The sequence below is a fragment of the Ambystoma mexicanum genome, chromosome 9, assembly GCF_040938575.1.
Source record: "Ambystoma mexicanum isolate Mex_15411 chromosome 9, UKY_AmexF1_1, whole genome shotgun sequence".
In the NCBI taxonomy this organism is placed as follows: Eukaryota; Metazoa; Chordata; class Amphibia; order Caudata; family Ambystomatidae; genus Ambystoma; species Ambystoma mexicanum.
In genome coordinates, this window is record NC_090931.1 from 1,067,444,050 (window position 1) to 1,067,471,321 (window position 27,272).

Below are 27,272 nucleotides of genomic sequence, written 5' to 3' on the forward strand. Positions count from 1 at the left end.
GATAGTTCTGCGCATCCAGCCACTCCGTCGCATCCTCCGGGGTGTCAAAAAACAAAGCCTTGTTTCTGTGGTACACTTTTAGCTTCGCTGGGTACATCAGCATGTACTTGAGGCCCGCCTCCCGCAGCCTCTTCTTCACTGTTCCATAATTCGGTCTCCTCCTTTGCACCAGTAGAGTGTAGTCTGGATATGCCGTGATGCGTGCAGAGCCCTCTGTATTGTGCCTCACTTTCAGACAAACTCCAGAATCTTTTTCCTGTCACCGTAATTCATGATTTTCACTATTATCGGCCTTGGAGGTGCTCCAGGTGGGGGTTTCCTCATCGGGGCCCTGTGAGCTCTCTCCACCGCGAATCCCTGGGTGAGAGCTCCTCCCTCTATTTCTTGCAGTAGCATAGTCTCTATATAGTCCGTGGGGTTAGGTCCTTCTCCTTAAGGGAGCCCTACAATATGTAAGTTGTTCCTTCGGGCCTGCCCTTCCGCCTCCTCTGCTCTGTTTTCCAAGTTACTCACTTGTTGCCGCAGTATGTGGATCTCTGAGGTGTGTGCTGCATCGGTCGCTGTATTCTCGTGCACTTCCTTCTCCAGTTCACTGGTCTGTTCCGCTATTTTCCTAGCATCTTGTCTTAATAGGTTAACGTCCTCCTGTACTACCCGTATTTTGAGGTCCAGTGTTGATCTTATTTCACTCACGGCTGCCTCCAATTTGATTTCCCATGCAATTTTTAGGTCCACGATTGTGTCAAGAATTTGTTTATCATTCCGCTCTGCTACATTGTCCGTTTGCGGGTTCCTCTCCTTGCTCCTGACACCTTCAAGTAGTTGGGGTGTTCTGGCGAATTCATCCATAATTGGTTGTTTCCCTTTCGATTTTGGGGCCTTGGAGGCCATCTTAACGCCCTCTGTGTCTGTCCGCAGCTGCTGGGGCTGGTAGGTCCCCCGCCTACTCTTGGTCTTTGCGGCGTTCGAGTCGGTAGTGAGTGGCTGCCGCCAGAGCCTCAACTCCCTGACCACGCTTTCTGCCCAGTCCATTAGCGTGCGTCCTAGCACAGCAAGGAGGTCATCTTGCCACCGTTGTGCGTTGCATTCCGTGATCACTATCGTCTGTAGGTGTGGAGGCCTTTCCTATTTTCGTGTAGCGACTCACTGCTTCTCGGTTGTCTGTGTTAGCGGGTCCCGAGAAGACTTCACCTGACTTTACTCAGCCACGTATGATATCACCCTGCTTGGGCTACACCGTAGTTGTATGCATATATGTCCGGAGGCAGTTTGTTCCACTAGGTGTTTAGCTTGCACACTCTGGACTGTTGGTGCTGCTTATACTGACGGGGGTGATGTTGGTTGGTGCTTCCTCTGTGTCACGCCCCTTCATACCTTGCATGCAGTGGCGTCTTTGTTCCACAGCGTTTACCTCAGCTGCGATCAGTCTAGCGCTATAATGCAGTCTCCTTATCACTGTAGGGCGTTCTGTGCTCCTTAATGGCGGTGGATGGGTGTGTGCTCTGCGTGCCCTTTGTGCTGCATGGGGCCGAGCTGTTATATTCCAGCCTCTTTTAGTGCTGTGTGTGCGGGCGCCAGCTCCGTGTAATGAGCTGCAATGTGTCCCTTCATTAGGCGTTATCCTAACAAACCTGGTTCTAGTGTTCTGCCAGGCACCCAGTGTTTCTGGTCCTGGTGCTACACTGCCCCCTATATCAAAAGGCTGCGGCCATTTAATGTCACCTTCACTTGTCACGCATACGGCATACACTGCGTCTCTCAATGCAATCATCTTAGAAAACCGTTCCACTGTTTGCTGCAGTTGCCCGGGTCCGCTGCCTACATTCAATCACCCGCTGATGTTCCTTTAACACGTATTCTTCTTCATGTGTTTTGTCTGCTTCGTTCTTCCCACAGAAAGAACCTCCCTCGTTAATGCTTCCGACCACACCGGCCCGTTCTATGGGTTCCGGGCGTCGCTGCCCCCTCGTTACGTTCTGCCAAGGTTGCAGCGAAATCAGAGTATTATCTTATGCTGCTGCCGTGCCCCGCGCTCGTTGTCCATATATTCATGCGCAACAATGTATCATCAGGTGCTTCTCGACCTCCGGCTGCGATAGCCGCGTCACAGTTCCTCCTGCTCCTCAGCTGGGGTTTTATACATGCCACCTCCAGCCATAGGGCACCCGGGGCTTACCGCTGCTCGGGCTGCAGGGTCTAGCAGCTCGTAACGTGTCTCATACGTGGTCCGAGCACCGGCTGCTCCTCAGTTTTGCTGCGCTCCTGACACTGCGTTTCTATTGACATGAGGCTGCAATAAACCAGAAATGCTTCTCAGAGCCGCAGCAGTGTTTCTCCATTTCTCTCCTCCACTTGCGCTCCGTCTCCTCGCTTCATAGACCCAGTGTCGGGTCTTCCTTCTCGATCCCTTTGTTCTTTACCATCTGCCATTTTGTATCTTCATGCCTCAGGCCACCGCAATCTTCATTTTGCTCAGAACTTCTGCAACATTGCGTTCTGTGGGCCCCAAACCTTCTGTAGTCGCGCTCTGTGTGCTCATGTGCATGCACACGTGTTTTGATCTGTCAAGGGCACATGCATGTGCACTTTTGACACCGATTGTTGCAGGATCGGCAGGAGCACCTCCGGGAGCACATCTTCTTACATGGCCCTGTAGCCACGCTCCCTCAAAGTCTGTTAATCTCATCTCTACAGCTAACCTGCTATGCTTGTATCCACCAGTGAACAGGCCTCACCCATCCTGGGACATTAGCGGCTCTAGCTAACAAGCCATTCGAGGCTATGATGGCGGATATCACACCCTTTTTAGTTGCGGTGACTAATTCAGACTTTATCTGCTACAGTTCTATATTCAGCATTTTAGAGGGATAAAGTGGTCTTTACGACTCGCCCTTCGTTTTTGCCAAAGGTTGTCTCTGCTTTCCACATAAATCAAGACGTGATCTTACCTACATTTTTTCGGTATAACCCATTTTTACCAAATGTAATTTTTGGGGAAATTATTTTTGCCGCATTTTTTACCCCTTTTTTCACTGCAAAAATATAGATGGTAAGTTTGGGTAAGGTATATCTAAAGGGGGTTGGAGGTAGAATAGAGGATTTGGGGAGGGGGCCCCCCCCTGTTTTTTTTTTTTTTTGCACTAAAATAAATTGTGGGAAAATGTCACTCAGAAAAAGAAAAATGAATGTTTATATATCCCCTTTTTCCCGTCTCTGCAAACAAGATAAATTAACTTTGCATAGTTTGAATGTGGGACGTGCCCCAAAATGTTATCAAGGCTTATCTAAGGAGTTCAGACGATCTGACAACTAATTTGTGACATTTTGCAGGCAGCAGACAGGCTCACAGGCTTCCAAGGCGACTATCACTCATTAAATTCTCTCTTGTAGTGTGAATGCCTATCAGCTTCAAAATGAATCAGTCCCTGAAGGCCTTCACACACATGCTGTTAGGGCTAAGGCTGCAGCAGTTGCATTCCAAAGAAATGTCCCCTAGGATATCATTAAAAAAAAGGCAGCTGCGTGGGCCTCACAGTCTGCTTTCTACAAACATTACTGTATTGACACGGGTTCCAGGGCAGATGCAAGGTTTGGACAGACGTTTTACAAAACTTATTTGGTTCTTCTAGTAGGTCGTCATCCCTTACGGGTTCGGTGATTTTTAAACTCCCATAAGAATGGAGGAAAGGGATAGGATGTATGAGGAAGACAACATTACTCACTGTAGTAACTTCTGTACTGCTAGTCCATAGACCCCTTTCTTCCATACACCCCGCCACCCCTCGTCACCAATTAAATAGGAAGTTAGTTTAGGTGACCCTGATAGCGGCTCCAGTGGCTAACACAGGTGTTGCCAGTGGGCACGGCCAGCGGGGCTAACCACACCCACACACATCACAGCACAACACAAAAAGGTTTAAAGGTGAAACTTCTTATTTGTGCTGGGGAAAAAAAACTCTGTAAACCCATATGCAGGAAAGGGCAATAGAAGTATAGAAGTCACTGTGGTGAGTAACTGTTTTTAACACTGTCAATTCTCCACTCATAATTTGGCGTATTCACTGCCAGAATGACTGGTAAATCTGCAAAGCTCATAATGAGAACCAGTGTGCCACATAAGCAATAGTAAATTCTCTTTCTGCAATGAGCTTTATGGGCATGACAACCCCATAATGCAGAAAGATTGATTACTATGCACTGCAGTATTTGCAGTTTTATATGACTGCCTCAAGGAACAAACCAAAATGTGTACTACTGGATGATGTTTATGATGCTTATTAATGCTTTAGAAGATTACAAGCAGGATAGATCTATTGATGGATAATATTAGAATGATGTACAATAATAATATCTTAAGGTTATGTAGGGCTTTATGCCACGTTACATCCTCGTAAAAGTGCTTAAATAATAGGTTATTACCCAGTTTCGCATGATTAACTTAGCAAACCTGAAAGTATAAAGGTCTGCATTGGCTCTTCTGCCATTCAAATCGGAGTCAGAGGTGACTATTGTTGAAATGTTTTACCAGCTTGTCCTTCAATCACATTTGTTTAGACAGACATATTAGTATAAGAAGTGATCTGGTGTATTTTGATCTGGTCTACTTTGAAGTCGAAGGTAGGTCTGTAATTGGATTTATTCTGGGATATATGATGCCACTGCATAGTTTTCTACAAAAGTAAAACACATGCTTTTTATCTGTAGTAGGGTAAAATATGTCTTTAATTTGTTGTAGGCAAGTGGCCAATCTCCTAAAATAAAGAAAGGGAAAAGAAGCAATGAGCAAAAGAGAAGCAGAAGTTTATCCTTGACTGGTGATATTGAGGATGAAGACCCTGCATCTCTAAGCAGCCCTGTGAAAAAAGGGGGAAAGGATCCCAAGAAGAGAAAAATTGATGAGAATAATAGCATCAACCTTCTGAAACAAGAGAGTTCGCCATCCTCTAAGAAACCGAAAACAGCAAAGGATGCATCAAAGGACCTGACAACATGCAGGTATTTATTTGCCCTTAACCCAGTGTTTTAAGTGGAATTAGAAATCGAGCTGGGCAGCTCGTTAGGGGATGTGGTCTAAGTACAGCTGCCCTCACAAGAGCGCCCCCTCGCCTAAGCAGGGGGCTGGTAAAAGAAGTTGAACTGGGGTGCACTGCCATCATTCATTTTGATGTGCCCAGCCCCTCCTTTTAAACAAAAGAAGGCGCTGGGCGCACCAAAGGTGTGACACCAGTGTGCCACAGGTCACATGTAGCAGGCAGACCTTTCATTCAAGGAGTTGTGAGGTAGGCAATGCTTTAACCACGGGCTCCTTGAATGAAAGTTCTGCCTGCTGCTGATGTCTCTGTACTCTGAAACAGGAGTTTGATGTCTCTCTACTCTGAAACAGGAGTTTTAGTTCATAGACATCAGGCAGCCGGAACTGCATGGTTACACCTGCTGCTTACAGGTGTCAGTACTTCGTGTAGAAAAAAGAAAAGAGAATGCCTTTTCTTCTTTTCTAATCCGAAGTGCTGACACCTGCAGGCAACTTGTGTAACTGTTAACACAAAGAAGTTGAAGGTGGGCACCACGTCCTGTTACTGTAGTTATAATCAATCGTAATTCATTTAATATTCAATGATCAAGTTTTAGCCTGTGGCTACCAGTCTGATGAAGGTCCTATGGCATAAGGACCAAAACATGTGAAAAAAGAAAAATAGAGTGGAATAACTCTATAAAGACTGGTGCTCTCAGTTTGCCCTTATAGTAGGGACCTTCCAGTTCCGTACTGTAATTCCTGTATTTATGTAAAAATTCAATATAGACATAGTCCGTCGTTTTCTCAAAACATTTTTAATATTTATTGCACATCGATTAATGTTCTTATCACTCCTGAATATTCATTCTCATATTCAAAGTGGATGGGTTTAAAGATACTGGCTATAATATTGTGTACATTCGCCAATGCATTTCGGTTAATTTAACCTTCGTCAGGGCCGTACAATGATTTTGAAATGCCCCATCTATCGCCGTTACAAAACAATAATTCAACATAATGCAGGAACAGTCCTTGCACAATCAATTCAAAATCAAACATAAATGAGCACACATACCAATTCCAAGATGCGTTCCAACGGTATAACTATGTGTAACTGTGCAAGCGCTACACGAGCTGCCTGAGGTGTCGGCGTGGATGGGGCTAGTCGGGGGTGGGCCCCGGCAGGGCCTCAGGTCGGGGAGCTCTTTCTGGAGATTGTTAGGGCTCAGCCCCGGCCCACTTAAAGTCCTGCATTAACCTTCTTCTGATTCTTGTGATTGTGTATTGCAAATTTTGTAATGGCGGTTCATGCCTATCTTTATAGCCATGCCATGCATACTAGTGTTGGAATTAAACATTTCCAATGGATTAAGGATCCCCTTTCACCCACAAATTCCTTATCTATCAAAATACCTCCAAGCACAATCAGTGCTCAGTCACTGTGCCACTAAAATCACTTGCACCAGAAGTGACATCCGCAGTTTTGTAAACCGAGCTGCACAACTCTATGAACTAATTGAACAAGTTACTTACCAACTGGTTACGTTCTTTCGACTGGATGTTCCTCCAACGCATTCCACATCTTTGACATTGGACATCTTTGACATGTAATGTCCACAGCTGTGCACTTTGACTTTTTCGGCAGAGGGCGTCCTGCGTTGATGGCGTCGGGTCCATGTCCCTCGAAGGCCTCCGGCGATGTCACAGGATGTTATAAATAGGACGCACGGTGCCCTTAGCCTCAGTTTAAGTTTTTTCCCCCAGAACGTGTGGCACCAGTCTGATGCCTGCTGGACTGCACTTAGCCTGGTGGAAAACTGAATCTGCAATCGCATAGGAAATTCTCCTGAGGGGTAGGCTGGTAGGACGATGTGAAATGCATTGGAGGAACATCCAGTTGAAAGAACGTTACCAGTTTGTAAGTAAGTTGTTCTTCGAATAGATTGTGTCCGCAAACGCATTCCACATCTTTGACAGACTCCCAAAGCAGTACCAGTAAATGGGGGAGGGAAAAAAATTTAGAGTACCCAATCAGATTGCGGAATAAAGAACTGCCTTCCCAAAGGCCATATCCTGACCATGGATTGTATCCAGGGAATAATGTTTTACAAAGGTGTGGATGGAAGCCCATGTAGCGCCATAACAAATATTCCTAATAGGAACACCCTGCTGGAGGGCGGTGGAAGTAGCCACGCCCCTAGTGAAATGAGCTCTCAACCCATCAGGAGGGTCCTTACCCACCAATCGATAACATTCCATAATGGTGAGGATAATCCACCTGGACAAGGTCTGTTTGGTAACAGCCTGGCCCAATCGGTGTCCAGCATATCCTACAAAGAGTTGATCGTCCACTCTGACCCTGGATATCCTAGAAATGTAAAAGCTCAGAGCTCTCCTAGGATCCAACCGATGGCATCGCTCCTCTCCCTTACCAGGATGAGGAGGAGGGTAGAAAGGTGGAAGAACCACCTTTTGACTCAAATGGTATTCAGAAACTACCTTAGGTAGAAAGGAGGGATGTACTCGGAGTACAACCCTGTCCTTGTGAAACACAGTAAAGGGTGGCTTAGATGAAAGTGCCTGCAATTCCCTCACTCTGCGAGCGGAAGTAACCACAACCAAGAACACAGTCTTGAAGGACAGTAATCTCAAAGGACAAGAGTGCAAAGGTGCAAACGGAGCACCCATGAGAAATTTCAAAACCAAATTTAAACCCAAACCGGCACCTGGAAAGGGGACGGCAGAAATACATTAGTTAGTCCTTCAAGAAACTGAGAAATCAAAGGAATCTTAAAATAAGAACATTCTTCAGACGAGCGCTTAAAGATAGACAGTGCCGCCAGGTAACCTTTAATGATACCTACTTGAAGGCCCCTGTGGGCCAAAGAAAGTAAGAAAGACAAAACCATAGGAATGGAGCACTGAAAAGGATCAACATTGTGATCTCAGCACAATGCGCACAACTTACGCCAACGTTTCAGGGATTTTGTTGCAGGCCGCTTGGCCGAAAGCAACACATCCATCACGTCATCCGGGAAGTCCCAATCCTTATACCTCAACCTTTCAGATACCAAGGTTGAAGGTTGAGAGCCTTGACCTCTGGATGGAGAACCTGAGCCCCCCTCGTCCGAGAGCAGATCCTCTCGGCGGGGAAGATGGCCTGGGGGGCAGATGGACATTTCCAGAAGGTCCAGGTGAAGGGGCCCCTAGGGGACCCTCGCGTAGTGGAAACAAGGCAAATCACCACACACGAACTGACTCGCCAGACACGAGGTTATATTCCCAAAAGCTAGGGTTTATTGTAAAGCAAATAGTCTCAGTTGGCTAACTCGGTCTCGCGCCCCGCAACGTGCGTCTCCAGACCTCGAGGGATGCAAGAGAGCAAATAACGTACATCAGTTACATATATACAAAATGGACATCCTGCAATCAGTCATGACATGTTCATACGCCCATTGTATAGTTTCTTTGAACTGGGTCTGATGATTGACAGTTTAGACGAATATGACACCTTCAAACATTTATTTTAGCAACAATATGCAACATTGCGAGTCTAGAGACATATTTCTTCGTTGAACAGAACACAGTGCTTCTGTTCTTGCAGGCAAGCTGCGTAAAGGGGAAGAGTCGCATTCCAGGCCTTGCTATCTCCTATTTGCTATTTGTGTCCAGGGAGTCAGCACGCTCTGCTGGGTTTAGGAAAGGGGGGCCGTAAGAAAAGCATAATTCAAGCCTTTAGCTGTTTCTTTCTAGCATTTCTACCATATTAACGAGACTGGCTGGCATCGGTGAAATGATTAAATGCCGTGTTGCTTTCCTCCAAGGCTATATGTGGGAGGGGATTGGGCATTCCTTTCTGGGACGGCCTACATTATGTTTCAACGAATAACTCCCAGCCTCGCGGACTTGCTCTTTCGCTTTGAACAACAAAGTAATCAGTGAAGCAGAATAAGCTTTCGGCTAAGCAGTTTTGAACAAAAAGCAATGAGCAAACGTTGGAGAACAAAATGGCGATTCTAGCTACATCAAAATGGCCACATATTGGTCAAACTTATGAGTCTGTATTTCTGACGTTTAGTGCATGAGACGGTTGGTCGTCGGCCAATATGATACATTGCCATTGGTCGTGAGAGGTATCTATTTTTCTAGACTGACAAACCCCTCCTTTTGGCCGATTGCCAAACGCCTTATCCATACATTGCATCCTCCTCTGATGATATGTCTGAAGTATCTGAATTTGAATTTGAACCTGAATCTTGCATGCCACTATATGCGTCTTCATTCTCACCAATATTTATGGCCATGAATTCTTCTATTGTTTTCATTTCATGAGTATCTTTATGATCTTGGCCATATGTCTGTTTTTGGGTTACCATATGCATACACTCTTCACTTATCTCAGTGCAAACTAGGGGCAGACAGTGTATACAACAACAGCAAGTCATAAATATTCCGAACACTACTACTAGTATTGCAATTAACTTCCATCCCCACGCACGTAATATCTCCCAGAATCAGGATCCTGACTCCCAGTTCCCATTCATGGTATGGAGTTCAGAACTCAGGACGTGTAACTTTCTTATCGCTTCGACAATCATAGGGGAGGAGTCATTTACGAATACGCAGCACACTGATCCCACGATTTTGGAAACCCCCCCACGATCAATCAGGATTACATCAAGAGCCATTCTATTTTGCAACGTCATTAATCTAATCCCCTTTTCCTCTAGCGTCATGTTGTATAGTACATCTGTTGTTATGTTTATTGTATTCTCTAATATTCTGGACAGTTGCCTTATGTTATAGGAATTTATTGCTTGGGCCAGAAATGGTACGAATGATTTTGCTAAGTCTTCTGTAATCAAAGCGCCTTCTGTACTTCTTCCTGGCCTAGATCTGGATAGCCTAGCTACATCTTCTGTCTCCAAGAGGAACACTCCTGGGAACAGTAGGCCCAAATAACATGTGCCTCCCCAGTTTCTGGGTAACCAGGGATACGCTTTTTCTCCGCATATAAAATAAACGGGATCACCTACATACACTGGTTCTACTTCTCTTTTGAGAACCGCTGTATTCATGCAACCAGTAAACGTTCCTACTGAATAGGAGCCTTTCTCCTTTAGGCAAAAAGGGACAGTTCGTGGGCTATAATTCACTGTATTGGCATCTTTATATTCTTCTGCTCTAACACGAAACGTGATTACTGATGTTTTGGATGGTGGAGACAATCTATCTCGTCGTACAGGTTTAGACGTAGGTTTTTAGATTATCATTCGTGCTTTATGAAATATAGAACAGCCTACGGGTCTCATAATTATTTCCTCAAATTCATTCGTTTGTTTTATCTAATTGACCCGTATCGCTCTTATTCCATTTCCCTTAAAATAATGCACTCAGTGATGCACTGCATGCAGAACTTAATGGTAATGGCTGCACATACCAACCTATTCCCTTCCCAGCATGCTGCGGTAAATGGGTGCATAACCAACAATTATTTTTCTTTAAAATTGCATGTGTCATGTTCATTATGAGCAATAGGGTATTATTCCCATATCCTTCTCTGTGCCTCTCCTCCATTGGGGACAAGGTGTAAGTAATTACATGAACCGGGCTTTCAGTGGTGGAGATATTAATTACTGGCAAGAGCATATTCAATGGGTGCGTTGCTTCCACGTACCATAGTATCAACGCTGTCATTATTGGTGCTAACATACTCATAACACACATAACTATCGTTAAGATCAGCATACAGTTTTTTCAACAATGTGTTTTTTCTAACTTTTCAGTCTTTATACCTAATTCGTTATCAGCAGCGGTGCAGGAGGAGGCTAAAGCTGGTTCTGGCATTCTCTCTCTCACAGTCCTTCTTCTTCCGCAGTGGTCGTCGTGAATATCTCTCCTTGTGGCACTCGTCCGAATGTCAATAAATTCGATTAATGTCAACAGTTAATTCTGCCAGTTCTTAGCAGCCTGGATTGCTTACTCGTTTAGACAAGATCATTATGCATTCGCATGTTGCTCAAAAGAACTCCAGAGCAGTTTATCAATTGCCTTTGTACCATGTGCGCCCACTTGTTCACTCGGGTTCCGGACACATGGATTTTTATGATCGCACCGAGGAGCCGCAAGTCTTGAGTTGCCCGATTTGCACAACTCTCACGCTTCTCTCCTCTAGACCTCCAGTTCCCTCTCCATCCGTGATGGGAACCAGAGGCAATGATGAAAGATCAATGAAATGCAGATTTGATCACGCCTTCTTTCGAAGCCGCAGATTGTACCGTTTAGCTACTGGTGCAGTGTCGTCAATGAATAGTGCTGGTGCACTCCCAGACTCAAACTCAGAGTCTTGTGGCGCAATAACAAGTGGCTGTGGGCGCCGCAGCAGTGATGCAGATTTCGTTTCAGGCTGTGGCACAAAGGCAGATGCTGGTGGGCGCCAAAGTGGTACACGCTTTGTGTTGGCCCGCAGTGATGCAGATTCAGCTGGCCAACGTTGGGGCACTCTTTGCCCTTTCTCCTTTATAGCAATCCTTTCAGGCTTCGCTTAAAGCTTCACTTCAAGATTAGGCAGATTTTGCAGTGAGAGACTGGCAACAGTGTCTTTCGATTCTGGAGCTGCTGTTTCTTTCTGGTCGACTCGGTCAGGCAAGTCTTTGAGCAGCGATGGGATCTTTTTGGCGTGCGTGGCATGGATCCACACCTTCCTCCCATCCACACGAATCGCTGTTTGCGTTGCCGGAAGTACTTGATAGGGGCCACGCCATCTGGGTGCTAACGATGATTTTCGTTCGAAGTTTTTAAGTAGCACCCAGTCTCCTGGCTCCAGCGCGTGCCCCGGACCAGTATACCTCACGGGTAAAGCCTCCTGCACCTGCTGATGAATCAAACGCAGTTTCTGTATTAAAAGTCCACAATAAGTACTAAGCACAGGATGCTCAACTTCGCAAAGCTGCTTAGGCTAAGGTGCGCACCAAACATTTGCCGGCCTCCCCATGACAATTTCATACGGGGAGAGCCCAGTCGTTGCCTTTACTGACGTGCGCATGCACAATAGCGCTAATGGTAATGCGTCCACCCAACTCAACTTGCTTCCTGCACATATCTTACTGATCTTAGATTTTAAGATTCCATTATGGCGTTCAATAAGACCGGCCGAACTCGGATGTCTCGAACTATGGAATCGCTTATCAATCTGGAGACCTGCACATATCTGTAACATCACTGCGCCCACAAAATGTGGACCGTTATCTGACCATATGACACGGGGCAGGCCGAACCGGGAAAAATATTCCTTTAGCATTACTTTTGCCGTGCTCATTGCCGTGCAGTCCTTTAAAGGATATGCTTCCACCCATTTGCTGAATGCACATATTACCGCTAGAACATATTTCAAGTTTTGGCATCGCTCCATTTCTATGAAATCAAAATGGATTACCTCAAAAGGCATAGAGGGAGGGCCAAAACTTCCTGTCGGAGTCACCATTCCCTTTCCTACATTCTGCTGTAAGCACGTGATGCAGTTCTGGACCAACCTCTCTGCATTCTTTTTTATGTTTACATTCTCCCATACCGTAGCTAGATGCTGGATTATTTTCTTGGCACATATGTGGGTAGGGCTGTGGGCCATTGTGACCATTGCATTTACATAGGAATTCAGCAACAACCCTCCAAATCTAATTCAGCAGAGCCCTCAGCCCACCCTTGTATCTCATCAGCAGTAGCTTCGGCCTGCATTTCTTTGACAGTGGCAATCCCATCTTCTATCATGCAAGGCACTTCCTCAGACTGTACTGTCATCATTTTGGTATTTAAATCAGTGGCAGTTTGTTTCGCAATCCTGTCTGCAAATGCGTTTCCCTCTCCCACTTTACATGTCACTCTTTTATGCGCCTTGCATTTCACTATTGCTAGGTGCTTTGGAAACGTGAGTGCAGACAGCAATCGTATACAATCAAAGGACCATGTTGGATTCTGGCCCCATGTGATGTCAAGAAACCCCTCTCAGCCCAGAGTCGGCCAAAGTTATGAACCACGCCAAAGGCGTACTGGCTATCAGTATATAGGTTCACGTTTAAGTTCTCGGAAATCTCACAGGCTCTGGTCAAGGCTATTATTTCTGCGGCTTGTGCCGAGTTGTAGGGGATTCTTTTGCTTTCTACAATGCTCTCTAGAGTAGTGATAGCATAGGCGGCAGTTGGTGTGCCATCAGGTAATTTAAAACAAGAGCCGTCACAAAATAACTCTCCATCTGGCTCTTTCCGTGGGGTGTCACTTAAATCAACTCTCCCCTTTGTTTCTTCCTCAGTAACCATTAAACAATCATGGGGAGGTGATTTGTTGTCACCAAGTTCTTCTGTGGGCAGTGGAATTAATTCTGCTGAATTCAAAGCGCTACACCTCATAATGTGGATGTGGGGCGCGAATAAGATGATTTCATATCTAGTCAGTCTAGCAGAGGTGAGGTGTTGCGTCTGTGTTCTATTTATTAGAACGTCTATGGCATGTGGCACCATCAACATTAAAGTGTGCCCCAATACCATCCCTTCCGTTTGTTTCACTGACGCAGCAGCCGCTGCAACAGCTCGCAAACATCGTGGCAGTTTGCGCACTACAGGGTCCAGCGCGGAAGAAAAATAGCTGCATGGCCTATTTCTTCCACCTTGTTCCTGTGTCAAAACAGCCAAACACATCCTTCACTTTCGCATACAAACAGTCTAAAAATCTTCTCATAATTTGGTGTGCCCAAAACTGGAGCAGAACATAATGCAATTTTCATCAACTCAAATGCTCTCTGACATTCTTCATTCCACTGCAAAGGCATCAAAGCATCCTTTTTCGTCAATGCCACCATTGTTTTCACAATTAACGCAAAGTTTCCAATCCACTGCCGGCAATAAGAAGCCATGCCTATTATGGCTCTGACACCTTTCTGTATTTTTGGAATAGGCATACCAGAAATGCTCTCTATTCGCGCTGGCCTTAGTCTTCTCCCTTCTTTCGAAAGTAAGTAACCCAAATACGCCACTTCCTTTCGAAAATACTGACATTTTTTCAAGCTGGCTTTGTGGCCATGCACTGCTAAGTGTGTTAATAGTAAAATGGTACTTTCTTTACAAATCTTCTCTGTGTCTGCAGCGATCAACAGGTTGTCTATATATTGTAGCAATACACAACCTGTTGGTAGCTCTAGCATATCTAGTTGTTCCTTCAATGCCCTGCTTTAAATACTCAGACTTTCCATGTATCCTTGTGGAATGCGCTTGAATGTGAATGACCGTCCTCCTAAAGTGAACGCGAACAAATATCTACTGTCCTTGCTCATTGGAATGCTAAAGAAAGCATTCTTTAAGTCAATCACGCTAAAGTATTCTGCTGATGCAGGTATCATTGTCAAAATGGTGGTGACGTCTGGCACTAAGGGAAATTGAGGGTCGACTACCTTGTTTAACGCGCGCAGATCAATTATGAAACGATAGGGTACCTCGTTATCTCCTTTCTTGTATACCGGAAGAATGGGGCTGTTGCATTTACTACCTGCAATTTCCTCAATTACTCCTAATTTCACCAAATCTGAAACAATCCTTTTCAATCCTTGCTCTCCGTCAGCTGAAATTCTGTACTGTGGAATACGTGGCAGCGTGACCCCTTCTTTCAAAATCACTTTTACTGGCTCTATCTTTAAGCATCCCACATCATTGTCATTTATTGCCCATATACAGATTGGCACCTCTCTCAACTCTCCTGGCAAGGGTTTAGACAAAAATTCAGACACCTGTGCATCTTGTGGCCAAATTGTTAAAAACCCACCATCGGGAGTGCAATGAATAACTGCACCTAGTTTTTTCAATAAATTCAATCCCAAAAGGTTTTCTCCACAATTATCTGTTAAGAGAAATGGACAATGCTCAGTGAATGGACCTATTGTTACTGGGACTGATTGGGACACTGGATTAATTACTGGTGTACCTGCGAACCCTACAGAAATATTCTTTTGCCCTGACAGTGGTATATCTGAAACCAAGTGATGATCTATTGAACACTTCTGCGCTCCCATATCTACAAGAAAACGGTGCTCTGTATCCCCGAATCTCATCTCTTCATAGGGTCCTTTCTGATTCACGGGAATAGACACTGGTTCTGACCCCTGTCTTGGGCTGTCCTATTGAGGGAATAACACATCGTCCGATGTGTAATCACTGCTATTGCTGTGATACGCATTTTGTTGTGTATAAAAAATGTTCCCATCACTTCCTCTAGCTCCCCCATTCTGGGTATTCCCATGTTGTTGGTTACTCTGGCCCTGACTCTGGTTGGTAGTGTTCTGATGCTGAGCTTGATTCTGACCTCCTTGGTTACTTTGGTGCTGCGGCATATTATTTCTATTCGGTCCATTTGCTCCTGGGTGCCCCCAGTGCTGTCTTCTCTGACCACCCCAGTTCTATTTTGCAAATGTGGGCATTGCGCTCTCCAGTGCCCTTCCTCTTTGCAGTATGCACACTGATTCTGCCCCAACGGTCCTCCATGCATATTTGAATTACTCCTTCCTTGTGCGTTCCCCCTCCCTCTGTTGTGTCCCGCTACTTGCTGAAGTAGCACTCGTCTTCAATAAGCATGCTCTCAAATCCTCCCCCACCTGTTTTAACAATAATAACTCCTCAACAATCGCCTTTTACGTCCTCCCTTTCCCAACGTCCTTGCTTCTATACCCAGGTGGGGTAAACATTTCAGCATATTCATTATCAAGTTAATTTTTAAGCTCAAAAAGTCCATATACCTGTTCCCTTACTTCTTCATCTCTTTCTCTACAACGTGCTAATGCATTTAAATCTAACAATCGTTGTGGCGGTAATTTCCCAATTAACTGTTTCCATCTTCCCACCAAATATTCACCCATGCATTCCAACACTACCTGTCTTTCATTGCTTCTTCGGAAGTCATACATCGAGGCCAGGGGCGTTGCTAGGGGGCGGCTAAGGGGGCTATAGCCCCTGATCCTTTGGTTTTAGCCCCGGATAGAATATCAGGAGCTACAGCCAAAAGACTAGCTAGCCCCCAGTCCCAACTGTTGCAACATCAGCTTAGCCCCGGGTCTTTTCCAGACCTAGCAACTCCCCTGATCGAGGCCAATGCTGTCGTCCCATCGTTCCCATCTATATACATCTCTGCCTGAACTTGTAATTCCCGCTTCCTCTCCTTGCTGATCGCACTGCGGGTCACTCTTGTGCATCCACTTTGTACAGTCCCATCTCTCGCCTCCGTAGTTTCAAGTTCAACCGCAGGTGGGACGGACGGGACTGTGTCTGTTTCTAGGGCGGGAGGTGCGGATGAGATAACAGGAACGGGAAGTGACTGTTGTGGTACTGGCTGGCTAATGGGAGGTGCTATGTGCGCAGTCTGCGGCTGTGCTAGGATTTGAACAATTGGGAAGGGCACATGGTTTGGGCAACAGGAGGGGGCTGAACAGTGGTTCCTGCCGCGTTTGTTTTCCTTTCTGGTCTTGGACCCCGCTTTGTATCGGTCAACATTTTTTCTATTAAATCATCTGCTATATGCAATTCTCATTGTGGGTATATTCTTTCTATGTTCGCGTCTACCTGGCCTTCTCAGACTCTCAGTCCACTCCTCCTCCTCCTTTTCTTCCGCTATTTCAGTTTTTGATTTATGCCTGCACGCATGTTTCTCTCTACTTCTCCAACAAAGCATAGCTTCCCTTCTCCAGTCCCTAAGGATATCGAATGCTGTGGGACGTGCTTTCTTTCTTATCAACACCTTCTCCAAGTTATCTATTCTCTCAATCTCAAAACTCCCATTAATCGGCCACTGAAAATCTTCTTGGTTTCTGGTTTGCTTATGCCAAATCTCACAGAACATTATCGCACCCATACCATACTTCACATACATCTTGTACGCCGGCATTCCCTCAGGTGGTGCAACTTGGCTATCTTCCAAAGATTGTCTACCGCAGCAGAAAAACCCCGCTAGGGTGGACAATCCCCCAGGCATGTTTTAACCTTACCCTCGGCTAATCAACCTTACACTGGGCGTTTGATTTTGCAAAGTCAACTCTCAACCAATATCAGGGCTATTTCGAATTGGGGTACGACTCACCTGATAAGTCAAATTGTCTTCCAAGACACAATTCGTCCGTATACTGACGCAACCAATGACGTCGTGTCTGCGTCTCTTGGCTCTGCCTCGTTTCGGGACCCTCGCCTCCTTGTTCTCTGGCCGGGCACGTCGATCAAGGATCAGATGTGTGCAGATCTGCATAGGAGTCTCATCTCTTACACAGGGGTGCCCTGAACACCTCTTGATCCCGGCTCGATCATCCCGTCCTCGCCGTTCTCTCCGCCTTTCTTATCTTACAATGTACACGATGGAACAAGTGGGGGAGGGTCCCTATTCGGGCGCCATCTTGAAGGGGCCCCTAGGGGACCCTCGATGAAGTGGAAACAAGGCAAATCACCACACACGAACTGACACGCCAAACACGCCAAAAGCTCAGGTTTATTGCAAAGCAAATAGTCTCCGTTGGCCAACTCGGTCTCACGCCCCGCGACGTGTCTCTCCAGACCTCGAGGGACGCAAGAGAGCAAATAACGTACATCAGTTACATATATACAAAATGGACATCCTGCAATCAGTCATGACATGTTCATTACGCCCATTGTACAGTTTCTTTGAACTGGGTCTGATGATTGACAATTTCGACGAACATGACACATTCAAACATCTATTTTAGCAACAATATGCAACATTGAGAGTCTAGAGACATATTTCTTTGTTGAACAGAACACAGTGCTTCTGTTCTTGCAGGCAAGCTGCATACGGGTGAAGAGTCGCATTCCAGGCCTTGCTATCTCCTATTTGCTATTCGTGTCCTGGGAGTCAGCACGCTCTGCTGGGCTTAGGAAAGGGGGCCGTAAAAAAAGCATAATTCAAGCCTTTAGCTGTTTCTTTCTAGCATTTCTACCATATTAACGAGACTGGCTGGCATCAGTGAAATGATTAAATGCCGTGTTGCTCTCCTCCAAGGCTGTATGCGGGAGGGGATTGGGCATTCCTCTCTGGGGCTGCCTACGTTATGTTTCAACGAATAACTCCCAGCCTCGCGGCCTTGCTCTTTCGCTTTGAACAGCAAAGTAATCAGTGAAGCAGAATAAGCATAATAAGCAGAATAAGCTTTCGGCTAAGCAGTTTTGAACAAAAAGCAATGAGCAAACGTTAGAGAACAAAATGGCGATTCTAGCTACATCAAAATGGCCACACATTGGTCAAACTTATGAGTCTGTATTTCTGACGTTTAGTGCATGAGACGGTTGGTCGTCGGCCAATATGATACATTGCCATTGGTCGTGAGAGGTATCTATCTTTCTAGACTGACACGGGTACCACGCTCTCCTGGCCCAATCCAGAGCAATGAGGATCATGTGGGAACCGAACCGCCATAACTTCCGCAACACTTGAGAAATGACGGGGACTGGAGGAAACGCGTACATCAGTGGGAATGACCAATCCACCACGAACGCATCTCCTAAGGCTCCTTTTGGAAGAAATTACCTTCAGGAGAACCCCTCGCACTTCCGGTTGATACTGGTGGCGAAGAGATCCACTGGCAGCGTTCCCCAAAGGGTGAAGATCTCCTGAAGGACTTCCTGAGGCAACTTCCACTTGGTTACGCTCACCTGTTCTCTGCGGGGACGTTGGGGCACAGTTGGAGTCCTCCCTGGACTTGGCCCCCCTGGATCAGACTCCTTCCGCAGCTGCTGTAGTGTGGGCTGCTCTGTTTGCTGGCACTGCCCCTGAGAGAATACAAGAGGCAGTGAGAATGCTGTGGTTGGATTGTGATTTTCCTCGACCTCTTTGTTCCAGAATGAGGTGAGCATGCGTTTACCCATATAGTCTCACCTTGTTTTCTTGTGAGGATGAGCTCTCTGTCCTGTTTCTCATCAGCAGGGGCACCTTTGATGGACCTAGTTGCTTCACTGGTCTGTGTGCTTGGCGGCCCAGACCGGCTGTGACCGCACCACTTTGAAGGTAAGTGTTCTTAACAATGATTATTGTCCGTATCCTTTTGCAATGTCTTTTTCCCATGATTATTGTCCGTAACCCTTGTAATGTCTTTTCTCTCCCCAATAGGTGTGAAGATGGCCATGCGGAGTAGCGGTGTTGGGAGTGAGTGCAAATGGTGCCGGAGGGGATTGCAAGGTTTCCAATTAGAAGGTAAGTTGGTTTTCAAGGTCGAATGCAAGGCTTATGTATTGCACAACCAAGCGTAAGATATTTATGCAGTCTCTAACCTTCTGTGTCCTTTTCTCTTGCAGGGATGGTCTGGCGGCGTCAGACGGGAAGCGGCTATCCGAAGACCTGCCAGCGATTACTGGATGGATGAATCCATGAGGATGCTGGGCGAGGAGAAGAGCTCACGCGTAGCTAGACGCCCAGAACAGGTGAGGATGCGCCCCGACTCCGATGACTGTGGGAATCAGGTCAGATGCGATGCGCTGCAGGCGATGGGATTGCAGGAGCCAGGTAAGATGCGCGTCCGGTGATGGTATTGCTGGAGTCAGGTAAACTGCGCGTCGAGTGATGGTATTGCTGGAAGCAGGTAAGGTGCGCGCTGAAGATGATGTACTGGAACCTGGCGAGATGCGCGCTGCGATGATGAGCTGGAAACAGGTAAGAGTGCTTCAGGTGGCGGTAGGATTTACGCTGCAGAAAGCAGACTAACGCAAAGCGCCTGCATGCGGGTGGGCTGGCTTAAATAGCCTGGTTCCAGCCACTCCCCTTTGGCCGCGCCTTGTGGCCCCACCTTGCCACTCACAGAGACCGCTGCACGTGCTCCCCAATGTTTCCTAATGGCCACTCCCGGCCTGGATGCACATAACCCAAAGGGCATGACCTGATACTCGAAAAAGCCCATATTTGGTTCGGAATGTCGTCTTCCACTCGTCGCCCTTTTGACTCTCACAAGGTGATAAGCTCCTCGTAGGTCCAGTTTTGTATAGATTTGAGCATTCTTCACCTGGTCAAGCAACTCAGGGATGAGTGGCAGAGGATATCTGTTCTTAACTGTGATTTGGTTCAGTGCCTTATAATCTATACAAGTTCTGAGGACGCCCTCCTTCTTGGGTACGAAGAAGAGAGCCGAGGAGGCAGGAGAGTTAGACGGGTGGATGAATCCGTTAGCTAGGTACTGATCTAGGTAATTCCTCAGATGCTGATTTTCTTGCTCAGTTAGAGCGTAAATTCGACTGCAAGGAATTTGTGCTCCGGGGACCAGATCGATTTGGCAGTCGTAAGGTCTATGTGGAGGCAGGGTGTTTGCTTGCTCCTTTTGGAACACATCCAGATAGTCCAGATATTCAGGGAGTAGGGAACCAGAGAGTCCCAGGATAGGCTTCGTACTGAGTTTCAGGCTCTTCACGTTTTTGTTGTGGCAACTTTTGGCGCATTCTTGAGGAAAGGTCAGCACGCTTGTTCGCCAGTCAATCCTGGGGTTATGGGTTTCTAGCCACAGCATTCCTAGGATCATCTTCAACTGGGGGGCCCCAATCAGATCGAAAGAAATGTCTTCCCGATGACCATCCTGACACATCAGCATCACTTTGTCGGTATGTTGCGTCACTGGGCCGGATGACAACTGAGAGCCATCCACTGCTGTGACATTTTCTGATTGTAGCTTCTGCTGGAGGGGAAGGCCTATCCGTGTGGCCAGATCCTGATCGATATAATTTCCCACCGCTCCACTATCAATATATGCTTTTAAGGCATGTACCTTTGATGGTTGTTGGTGGTGGACCAAGAGTACCGGGATGACCAGGTGTGAGGTCTATACAGCTTTCTTGATTTCGATTGACAAGTGGACCCCTATGCTTGTCGGGCGTTGGAGTTTTCTGGGTTTTGTTCTTTCTCTTCCTTGCAGTTGTCCGTTGCACCTACTATTTTCTTGGGGGGTTTTATTGGGCAATCCCGGATGAAATGTCCTGCTTTTCCGCAGTATAAACAGAGTTGTTGTCTCCTTTTTTCTCTCTCAGCCTTGGAGATAGGGGCCCGTAATCCCCCAATCTGCATGGGCTCGGTTGGCTCACAAGCTTTGTCTTGGCTGTCCCTGGGTCGCATATAAACCGACCTCCCTTCAGTCCTTGTGCTGTCCATTTTTTGGTCCTGTAACCTATGGTCCAGTTGTACCGTCAGATTGATGTACTCCGCACAACACTCAGGGGGATTGAACACTTGGGCTAGCACATCCTTTAGTTCACCACGCAATCCCCGATAAAACAGTGTGGTCCTTTTTTCTTCGGGCCAATTGGTCTGTGCTACGAGACGATTAAAGGTGGCAATATAAGTCAGCAGATCGTGCCTTCCCTGTCTGAGGGACAATAGTTCGTTATCTAGGGCTTGTCCTTGGGTGTACCTAGCAAACAATTTTTCCAATTCCTGTGGGAATTCTCCAAAATTTCGAAGTAGTGGATCATCCTGATTTACTAAGGGTATGGACCAGTCCGCTGTTATGCCTCCCAAGTACGTAAGTACAAAGGCAACTCTTGCACGATCGTTGGGGAAGGCCCCAGCATGACACAAAAAGTGAAGACGACATTGGTACATGAATATGGCATATTTTTTAGGATCGCCGGTGAAACATTCTGGAGGGGCCAGTGCCACTGCCCCTGGGAGCACCACTTGAACTGGTGGTGATGGCTACGGCAAAGGAGTTGGTGCAATTCTGGGTAACAGAACCTGCCCTGCGTATGTCTGAAGCATCTGTCTCGCCAGATCATCCGTCCGTCCACGGGCTGCAATAAGGTCTCTTCTCAAGGCATTGGTCTCTTGTCTGGAGGCATGTACTTCGGCACGCATTTCCCCCAGCAATTGGGCCAACTGGTCAGTTTCCGAGGTGTCCATAACGCCCAGGCAGAGATTCAGAGAGGCTTAGCGTTCTGTTACGCTCACCTGGACTCTGTGGGGACATTGGGGCACGGTTCGAGCCCTCCCTGACTTGGCTCCCCTGGATCAGACTCCTTCCCCAGCTGCTGCAGTGTGGGCTGCTCTGGCTGCTGGCACTGCCTCTGAGAGAATATGAGAGGCAACGAGAATGCTGTGGTTGTATTGTGATTTCCCTCGAACCCTTCGTTCCAGAATGAGGTGACCATGCGTTTACCCATATAGTAACCTGTTTTCTTGTGAGGATGAACTCTCCATCCTGCTTCTCATCAGCAGGGGCAACCTCTCCGTCCTGCTTCTCATCAGCAGGGACGCCTTTGACGGACCTAGTTGCTTCACTGGTCCGTGTGCTTGGCGGCCCAGATCGGCTGTGACCGCACCACATTGAAGGTAATTGTTCTCAACAATGATTATTGTCTGTATCCTTTTGAAATGTATTTTTCCCGTGATTATTGTCCGTAACCCTTGTAATGTCTTCCAAGACACAATTCGTCCGTATTCTGACGCAACCAATGACAACAATAGGTGTGAAGATGGCCACGCGGAGACGCGGTGTTGGGAGCGCGTCCAAATGGTGCCAGAGGGGATTGCGAGGTTCCCGTTTAGAAGGTAAATTGGTTTTCAAGGTCCAACGCAAGGCTTATGTGTTGCGCAACCAAGCGTAAGATATTTATGCAGTCCTCTAACCTTGTGTGTGCTTTTCTCGTGCACGGGTGGCCTGGCGGCGTCAGACGGGAAGCGGCTATCCGAAGACCTGCCATTGATTACTGGATGGATGGATCCGTGAGGATGCTAGGTGAGGAGAAGAGCTCCCACGTAGCTAGACGCCCGGAACAGGTGAGGCTGCGCCCTGACTCTGATGACAATGGGTAAGATGCATTGCGCTGCAGGCGATGGGATTGCAGGAGACAGGTAAAATACGCTTCAAGCAGTGGTGTAGCTGGAGTCAGGTAAGGTGCGCGCCGAAGATGATGTACTGGAACTTGGCGAGATGCGCGCTGCGATGATGAGCTGGAAACCGGTAAGAGCAATTCAGGCGGCGGTAAGCGTTACGCTGCAGAAAGTGCTTGCATGCGGGTGGGCTGGCTTAAATAGCCTGGTCCCAGCCACTCCCCTTTGGCCCCGCCTTGCCACTCCCAGAGACTGCTGCACGTGCTCCCCAATGTTTCCTAATGTCCACGCCCGGCCTCGATGCACGTGCCCCAGACACATGTTAGGGAGAATTCTCTGTAAAGGCTAATTTCCCAAACCGAGTGAGTCCCCCAGCAGCTTTGCTGGATTTTTGGGGTTTATTTTTTTCTCCTGCTAAGAGTGAGACTCTTTTTCTCCCACTCTTAGACATGATTTGAGATGTTCCTTTGACTTTGTATGTGTTTTATGGGCTATGGGGTCCTTTACCCCATAGGGCTTCATGTGTTTTTGTTATGTGGGTTACACAGCACCCTCCGTGCAGTAACCCAGGGGTATCGTAGCGACCCCCAAACATAGACTCCATACCCTGGGACTGACTACTGTCTCCCAGGGCATGTAAAGTCACCATTGGCTTTACTAGTCTTAAATTGCGAACAGAACCAGTACCAACCATCATATTGTGGAAGTACCGGTCGGGGCAATTCGATTGCCCCGGGGTCTGTTGTTCGAGGTGGCACTGTCCAGTCCCCCCCGACCGAGTTTTGGCTGGTGGCAGTGGATACTACTTTTTATATTCGACCGCGAATATATTCCTATGGGATTTTCCCATTGTTCGAGGCTACCCCTTTTTAAAAATAGGCTCGAACATACCGCCGGTTTATTAAATTAACATAAATTCACCGGTTGGTATTTTTTGCCGAAACTCGGTTCCAAAATGGCGTTTGTGTTCGCTTCTGTGACTCCAACCCAAGTCGAGCCCTTTGTTCCACTTTTTGGCGGGCTTCTCCACAGAAGCCTCCAAAAGTGGTGCCACTCTGTCTGGGTACCACAGGGGGTGTGGGAGGGGGTTAAGGCACCCTGGACTGAGTTGCCTTGGCCTGGTGTGATTGGCCCAGTGGTGAGACGCCCGGCTCACCACTTAGCATGTTTGAGTGACAGCTAGGACTGATGAATGGGGGTTTTCTGCATAAAAGTAGGGCTTTGGGGACTGGAACTTCAGAAGTCGCCATAGGACCTAAAGAATCCGAGGAGGGAGAAGCCGAGCCGACCTGCAACAACGACACCACCGGTGGAGCCCTGCTGAACCATCTCACCACTTTTCCCGGCGACAGAGGAGATCTCCAGCCCGGAGAGTCTTCTTCCTTTGACTGGTGGGGATAACCAGTTTGCCCGTCTTTTCGCCTTCCTGGATCATCTCGTGGCCGCCTTGCCTGTGCCTGTGCCAAGCACCCCGGCAACCGGAATACCACGGTTTACCACTACCGTGAAGAAAAGGGTAGTACCTTTTAACCGGAGAACTCGGCGGCTGGTTTCTTCCCTGGCAGTGCAACGACCTTCATCTTTCCTCCATGTCGAGACCTGCTCTTCCTCTGGACGAAACACCGACTTGCACCCGCTGCCAGGAGCAACTGCCCCCGCTGGAGCGTTCTTCCCATTTCAGGTACTGTGTCCCGCCTGGCTTCCCTTGCGACAGATCGTTCGGGGTGACAGTAAATCCTCGGCTTTCTAACCTGGGTTAGCCTGGGGCCTGTTAACTAACTTTTCCTGACTTGATCTCATCTTTTTTTGAGCAATCTACAAAGACTCTTTGAGCATAACCCCACTGTGTGATCCTGTACACATTTCGCTTGCTCTCTCTAAGAGTGGGCCTTGCATTTGAACTTCCTTGCTCTCCAGTAGACTTTGCCTAATCTGCCTCACTGTGGTTCTTTTAAAAGTATTGAAATTGTGTGCTTTCATAACTCTGCCTTTTCCCTCCCTTTTTCTATAACTTATTAGAGTGCCATTTTAGGTTTAGCGCTCACCTCTGTCTGAAAATAAGTGGTATTTCTCACTAAGACTTGTCTAATAAGTAATCAGGGTTGTATATCTATAATAGTGACTGTGTGTTGAATTTACTTACCTCTTTTTGTGCTAGTGTAATTTACAAGTGTGTCTTTAAATAAATAATTAGATACTTTTACACCAAAGCTCTGGTCAGTGTTTGCTTTGCTACTGTATCTCTGTACCTATTGTGTATACTCTATATACTGTCTAACTCTTCTTGAGAGAAGTCTGGCTGCTCTGCCACAGCTACCAGGTAAATCTGGGTGGTACAGACTGCTACCAATTGGGTTTACTGCCAACACCTGTAGTCTTAAGCCTTTTGCAGTGGTCCCTAAGGGAACTGCACAGGTTTCTGCCTAACAACACACTTTCTCATGAGCCTGGCGCCATAGGCGCCAGGACTGGGTCCATTTGGACCCTTTAGATGATAAAGATAGTGGCCTTTGTTCTGTGGCCATGACACACTCGTGGGAGACTGCGCTCTGCCTGCTCAGATCGTCCGCCGCCGCATTGTCGTCTCCGGCCAGATGAACTGCTGAGATCGAAATTTCCTGCTGGATGGCCCAGAACCAGAGCTGCATTGCCTCTCTGCACAACGGAAGTGACCCTACCCCTCCGCCTTTTTGTTGAGGTAATGCATGGCCACTGTGTTGTCCGTCTTGATCAGGACACTCTTCCCTCGTACAGAGGGCAGAAACGCCTTCAGGGCTAGGCTGATGGCCCTCAGCTCTAACAAATTGATGTGAAGTCTGGACTCCGACGGAGACCAACGACCGCTGGCGGTCAAGTCGTTGGCATGCGCGCCCCATCCTGTGAGGGAAGCATCCGTCACTACTGTCACCTCCGGCCACGGTTGCAAAAACTGTACCCCCTCATCAGGTTCCCTTCGTTGGCCCACCAGAGAAGATCCTGGGAGGCCGAGAGTGGAATCTGAACGGGATACTGTGACGACTGCATCGTGAGAGCCCACTGCAGGGATCTCATCCGCAGCTGGGCCTCTGGCACCAGAAAAATGCAGGATGCCATGAGGCTGAGCAACCTTAAGAATTCGAAAGCCGGGAGACTCTGGGCATGTTGAAACTTGTCCACCATCTTCACAATGTGATGAGCCCTTACCTTGGGAGGCGGACACTTTCCCAAGGACGTGTCTAGAACAGCCCCGATGTACTGGGGCTGTTGGGAAGGTGTCAGATGCGAAATCCAGGGGGAAGCCCAGCCTGTGGAGGGTGCGGCAAGTGACACCGAGATGAGCGCACGCCTGGATCAGCCAGTCGTCCAGGTAGGGGTAGACGTGAATCCCCCCTCGCCTGAGGTACGCAGCCACCACCACCATTAGCTTGGTGAAGACCCTCGGGCGGAGGTCAATCCAAACGGCAGGACCCGAAACTGAAAGTGCGAGTCGCCAGCCGCAAACCTCAGGTACTTCCTGTGCATGGGATGAATCGGCACATGAAAGTAAGCATCCTTGAGGTCCAGAGACGCCAACCAATCCTGAAGTTGAAGGGCCTGGAGGACTTGAGAAAGAGTAACCATCTTGAACTTGTCCTTCCTGAGAAGTTTGTTCAACCAACGCAAGTCCATGATGGGTCTCAATCCCCAGTCTTTCTTTGGGATCAAAAAATAAGGGGAATACCATCCCTTGTTCCTCTCCGCTAGAGGCACCAGTTCTATAGTGCCTTTCTCCAGCAGGCTCAAAATTTCATGCGCAAGGAGCGGATCCGGAAGCTTCAGAGAGAGTTTTCCCTGTGGATTGTCGTGAGGCCGCTGAAGGAAGGGAAGGCAGTAGCCATGGGCAATGGTATCCAGAACCCACACATCTGAAGTAATGGCACACCATTCTTCGAGATGCTGAGACAGTCTGCCCCCAACCGGCTGTTTGGAAGCGACTGCAGCAGTGCCTGAAGGCAAAGAGGCAGCTGCCTGAGCGGCTTTGGCACCACGATTTCCCAGACCACCACGGGTACTCTTTCGCTGGCCCCTTAGACAGGCGGTCCCTCTCGTTCTACAAAGGAGGAGTAGTAAGGAAAGGAACCTCCCCTCCACTGCTGCCCCTAGGACGAAAAGGCGGAGGTTGACGCACCGCGGCACTTAAAGATTTTGCTGCAGCTTTTGAGGTCTGCAACCTCTCAAGGCTCTTGTCAGCCTTGCTGCCGAACAAATGTGCACCATCAAAGGACATGTTGAGAAGACGGGCCTGCACATCCGGAGCAAACCCCAACTTCTGCAACCACGCAAAACTGCGTATAATGGTGCTCGCAGCCATGGATCGGCTAATACTGTCGGCCGTATCCAAACCCGACTGAAGGGATTCACACATGGCATCCTTGCCGTCCTGCATGAGAGCAAGGCACCCATC

General features: G+C 47.6%; 1 protein-coding gene across 16 annotated transcripts in view; it reads left to right on the forward strand.

Annotated features, from left to right (window-relative positions):
• Nucleotides 1-27,272, forward strand: part of BAZ2B (bromodomain adjacent to zinc finger domain 2B) — a 2,602,315-nt gene that overhangs the window by 2,404,178 nt on the left and 170,865 nt on the right. For all 16 annotated transcript variants that reach the window (XM_069616356.1, XM_069616365.1, XM_069616369.1 and 13 more), the window contains one exon: nt 4,736-4,995. In XM_069616356.1, the coding sequence (XP_069472457.1) occupies nt 4,736-4,995 (260 nt within the window). The remainder of the gene's footprint in view (nt 1-4,735; nt 4,996-27,272) is intronic.